This window comes from Helobdella robusta (assembly GCF_000326865.2).
Source record: "Helobdella robusta unplaced genomic scaffold HELROscaffold_26, whole genome shotgun sequence".
In the NCBI taxonomy this organism is placed as follows: Eukaryota; Metazoa; Annelida; class Clitellata; order Rhynchobdellida; family Glossiphoniidae; genus Helobdella; species Helobdella robusta.
The window spans coordinates 822,608-827,221 of record NW_008704349.1 but is presented as its reverse complement, the minus strand read 5'-3'; the positions used below and the strand labels follow the sequence as shown (position 1 = coordinate 827,221).

General features: G+C 36.8%; 1 protein-coding gene across 1 annotated transcript; it reads right to left on the bottom strand.

Annotated features, from left to right (window-relative positions):
* Positions 1 to 522: 522 nt before the first annotated feature.
* HELRODRAFT_137409 (hypothetical protein) lies at positions 523 to 3,866 on the bottom strand (the record flags this gene model as incomplete). The annotated part of the gene is made up of 2 exons (XM_009019939.1): positions 523 to 641; positions 3,722 to 3,866. Coding segments are annotated over 2 exons (264 nt in total), but the record flags the coding sequence as incomplete, so codon positions are not given.
* Between the last annotated feature and the right edge of the window lie 748 nt (positions 3,867 to 4,614).

The window sequence follows — 4,614 nt, the reverse complement described above, 5'->3', positions numbered from 1 at the left end:
CTACTTTGATTTTCCTTCGACCCTTCATCGTATTCCCAATTCGTCCACTCAGACCAGCTGCCATCTATCGCTGTTTTAGTTTTCATTTTCACATTTTCATGAATGTAGCTGAAATAATTATGTTGAAATATGTTTGAGGTTTCTGTCTGGGATTTGCGGTCATCGTTTTATGGAACTCCAAAAAAGTTTTCAAATATTTACAATTTTTTAAATACCAAAACAAACGTGTGGTGTGCTCCTTTGTATCCGTATCCAGTCCCTCGCAATTTGCTCCTCCATTGCTTGGTGATGGATCGTTACAATATCTTTTCCTGACCAATGTTTCAGGATTAGTCAGTCCGGTGGGAGCTGACCAGGAACTCCACCCACACCAATTTCCATTGACCGCTGTCGTGTACATTCAATATGTGATCAGTGAGAATTTATTTTAAATAGTTTTAATGATAAGAATATTTTTTAAATAGAGAAAAAAAGAGAGACAGACAACCAACGTTTAATTTCCTCTTTAATATCAATAGAAGAACCAGCGCAATCAGCACCGCCGTACAAGGGCGCGGGGTTGTTGCACAAACGAATTCTGTTCAACACGCCGTCCTTCGGCTCAGACCACGGTGACCACTCGCCCCACAAACCGTCAACCTCTGAATTTAGCGGGTGGATAAATTTATATATTGATAGCTTCTAGTCCTATTTTTAAATATTTAATGAAAATTTTTTTAAAAATCGGATAGGAAAAGGTGAAATGTCTGCGTAGAATTGCTATCAAACATGAAGTTTTGTATAAAAACTTAAAACTTTCATAACACTTATAAAAAAAAATTAAAAAAAAACCGACTGTAGTAAACATCGTGCTTATCCCTATCTTCTCCTTCACAAGGCAGGCCATCATTTGCCGGTGTTGGGTTGTTACACTCTCGTGTTCGAATGAGAGTTTCAGGGTTGCTGAGTTTGGAGGGGGTCGACCAATCTCCCCAGGCACCCCACGCACCATTGACCGCTGGTTTCAGTTAAAATATTTCAATAAATACTATTAAGTGCAGGTAATTATAGTGAATCATTTGCAAGATGGTATAATGGTTCAGACGCTGTGGCTGATTTCGAAAGCAAAATGTTCCCCGCCTGCCACGCCTGAACTCACACCGCGTGTGTTGTTGATTTGATACATTTGAGAATTAATTTAAAGAGAGAATTAATAATTATAAAAATAAGTAATTACTTTTTAGGATACAAAAAATTGTATTACGAATTGTAACTAACGCCAAACAACGTTCTTAGACTCAGTGTCAGGACCGCTACAAGTCTGACCGCTGAACCTCGGGGCGGGATTGTTGCATGATCTGGTCCTGGAAGTTGAGTTCTGCCCTACCACTGGTGTCGCCCACTCCGTCCACTGACTCCACCCCCCGTCGATGGCTGGTTGGGAGGAAATTTGCATAATTTATTCATGAGATGGTAACTTGATTATTATAATTCATTCGAATTAACCCATCTTCAAAAATTTATTTAATAACTTCGATGCCTGTTAATATTCATATGGGCATTTGAGTGTCGTTAATAATGTCGTTAAAGATTGTACAACGTTTCTAGAAAAATTAAAATCTGTAAAAAAACATTTGAATTGAAAAATGAAAAAGTGAAAACTTACGATATTTTACTTCTAAAGTTTCTGCTCCCGCGTCTGGACATTCTTTGCCGCCATTGGAAGGCGGTGGAGAGTCACAGAACCTATTTCTCGTCAGAGTTTCCGGGTTTGTCTGTTTTGTAGCTGTCGACCAAGGACTCCAGCTACCCCACTTACCATCAACAGCTTATTGATAAATTAATAATTAATTAATTTATTTATCAATTATTTGGTCATTTAGTTGATCTATTTGTTTATTTGTTCTTTATTGGTCATTATTTTTCGTTAGCAGATTATTCTTGAATTGAGTTTTAGTTAAGTTTTACTCCTCTAAATTGTAAATTATACTGATAGTATAACAAGAACATATATTGAAAAAAATTTCGGAAAAAGTGTTACGATAGTTTAGATAAATAAAATTTGAAAAATCATTGTCTAAATTAACTGCATTACGTTTGGTAGAGGCTCTGGAATCATAATCCGGACCGTTGCACATCTTGCCGCTATAGGCAGGTTTGGGATTTGTACAGGCTCTCGTTCTGGATTCCAGCTTATTATCACCCTCGACCCAAGCCGTCCACTCACTCCACTGACCGTCGATCGCTGAGTTTTGAAAAAAAGTTATTTGTGGATTTCTTATTTTAGAGTTTAACGTTTTAGTGGATGCTAAAATAATGTACTATGCGTTAACTTACGATAAACAGATAAGTACACTTGAAAATATGTCGAAAGTGAGAAAAAGGAGAGAGAGAGAGAAAGAAATACATATATATTTTGTAGAGAAAAAAAAGAAAAAGAGGGACATACACTAAAAACTATTCCTACCTTATTTAAACCAGTGTTTTTTCGTGAAATAACATATTGCTACGTAAAACGAACCAAGACAAAAATAAAATAGACAGCTATTACTAACGCGTGGTGTACTGTTGATAATCAATATCATTGCCAGGGCACTCAAGACCACCTCCGGAAGGAGCGGGGTCATTACAAGATCTCTTCCTGGATAGGGTTTCAGGATTGCTGGCCCGTGTTGGGATAGACCAGGGGCCCCACGAGCCCCAGTTCCCGTTAATGGCTGAGGAGTAGATTTAAATAAAATATTAATAATAATGGAATTGAACGTAGAATTATTTTTATTATAAGTTTCTTAGGATAAAATTTTTTTTAGAAATAATGTTGATAATTCTCAATATTTATGAAACAGCTATGCTCTTTTTCCAATTATCGCTTGGTCTGTTTATGTATCTTAAACTTAATCCTTCTAAGTTTGAATTAATCTGTTTCAATAAATCTAAACGCTCTATCACTATTCCTTCTATTATCTTACCTGATTCTAAAACTCTTGATGCTTCTCACAAGTTTTGTGGTCTAGGCTCTATCTTTGATTCTAGCATGTCTCTTTCTTCTCAGATTAATATTGTTGCTAGAAAGTTCTTACTTTCACCTACGTAGAATAAAAAACTTTTGCCTTTTCTTGACGATTCTACTCTTCTCCTTCTTGTTAATTTTTCAGTTTGATCTAGGATTGATTATTGTAACTCACTGTGGTCTTCCTGATTCTACACTCTATCATTCAAGTAAAGCTTTTAATTTGCGGCTCGTCTAGTAGCTCGTGCCCCTTTCTTTTCTCATATATTTCTATATCTTGTTCTCTTGCACTTGCTACCTATAAAATATAGAATAATTTTTGAAATTTGAACATTAATCTTTAAGTCTCAATCTAAATTATTTCCTAAGTACTTATCAGATATATTAAATGAAACTAAACGCCCCGTTTTACAATCGTCTTCTTGTTCTCACTTCTTAACTCGTGTTTAACACTCTTATGTAAAAACTCCGTTTTAGCCAATATCCGTTTTATTTTTGGGTTTTTTGAAAAGTTTTCCGACGAGGGACGACGATTGGATCTCAAAACCCATCTGTTTGAAAATTCACTGAGGAACGCTGCTGAACATTGCAGAAATAGCGCTTTACAAACTAAGTGATTGATTGATTAATTGGTTGGTTGGTTGATTGATTGATAGATCGATCGATCATCGATCAAATGATTGATTGATTGATTAATTTATTTAATTTTTCATCGTGGGCACGGCAACTTACGGACATCTTGATTCTCCGTGTTGTTTCCGACACATGGCTGCCCATTAAACTGTGGTGCTGGGTGGTCACACAATCTCGTTCTTGTGATCGTATTGGCTGGTCCTGTCGGCAGAGACCAGGTCGACCACATGCCCCACCCACCGTCAATAGCTTCAGAAATTAACAACAAAATTGACGACGGTATTGCTCATTATCAATTTGTATTCCATAACATTCAGCTCTACTTTCCAGAAAACTTTATTCATACAACGTACGAGAAAAATAACGCATGGCATATTATGGTGTACGATCGACATGCCTCCTCTTCTTGCATTCAAACCTGGTCCCAACAACACAAACCAAATTTTTTGTTCTTAAATTAGCAATAATAATTACAAATAAAAGTAATATCCTTAACAATAACAGAAATAGTAACTTACACTCATGCATTTCGCCAATTCCTAAATCTGGCTCATTTACGTTACCCTCTGCTGTAGGAGGCTGACCTCCCCCAGTCCCACTCGGAGATTTTGGTGGAAGTCGTCTCCTTTTTTTAACACTGAGACCACGGCAGAGCGAGTTCTTACACTTTCTATGGCACGTCCAATATCCGTTGCTCGTCTCCACCCATTCCGTCCATTGCTCCCAGTCAGTTGCGAACTCGGAAACTTTGGGAGAAGGAAAATGTTTAGAAGTTTTTCTTTATTTATCAGTTTTTATACATTTTTTGTTCACACTGCAAGTCTCAGCGTTTTTTACTCATTGTTTCATACGTTTATCGAGGACACGAGAGTCATTCAAGCAAGCAGTATTCTCATTGCTTTCATCATTGACTTCCTCTAAGGTATCGTCACGATCAACAATGTCAACAACAACATAAACATTAACATAATAATAATAATAATAATAACCTG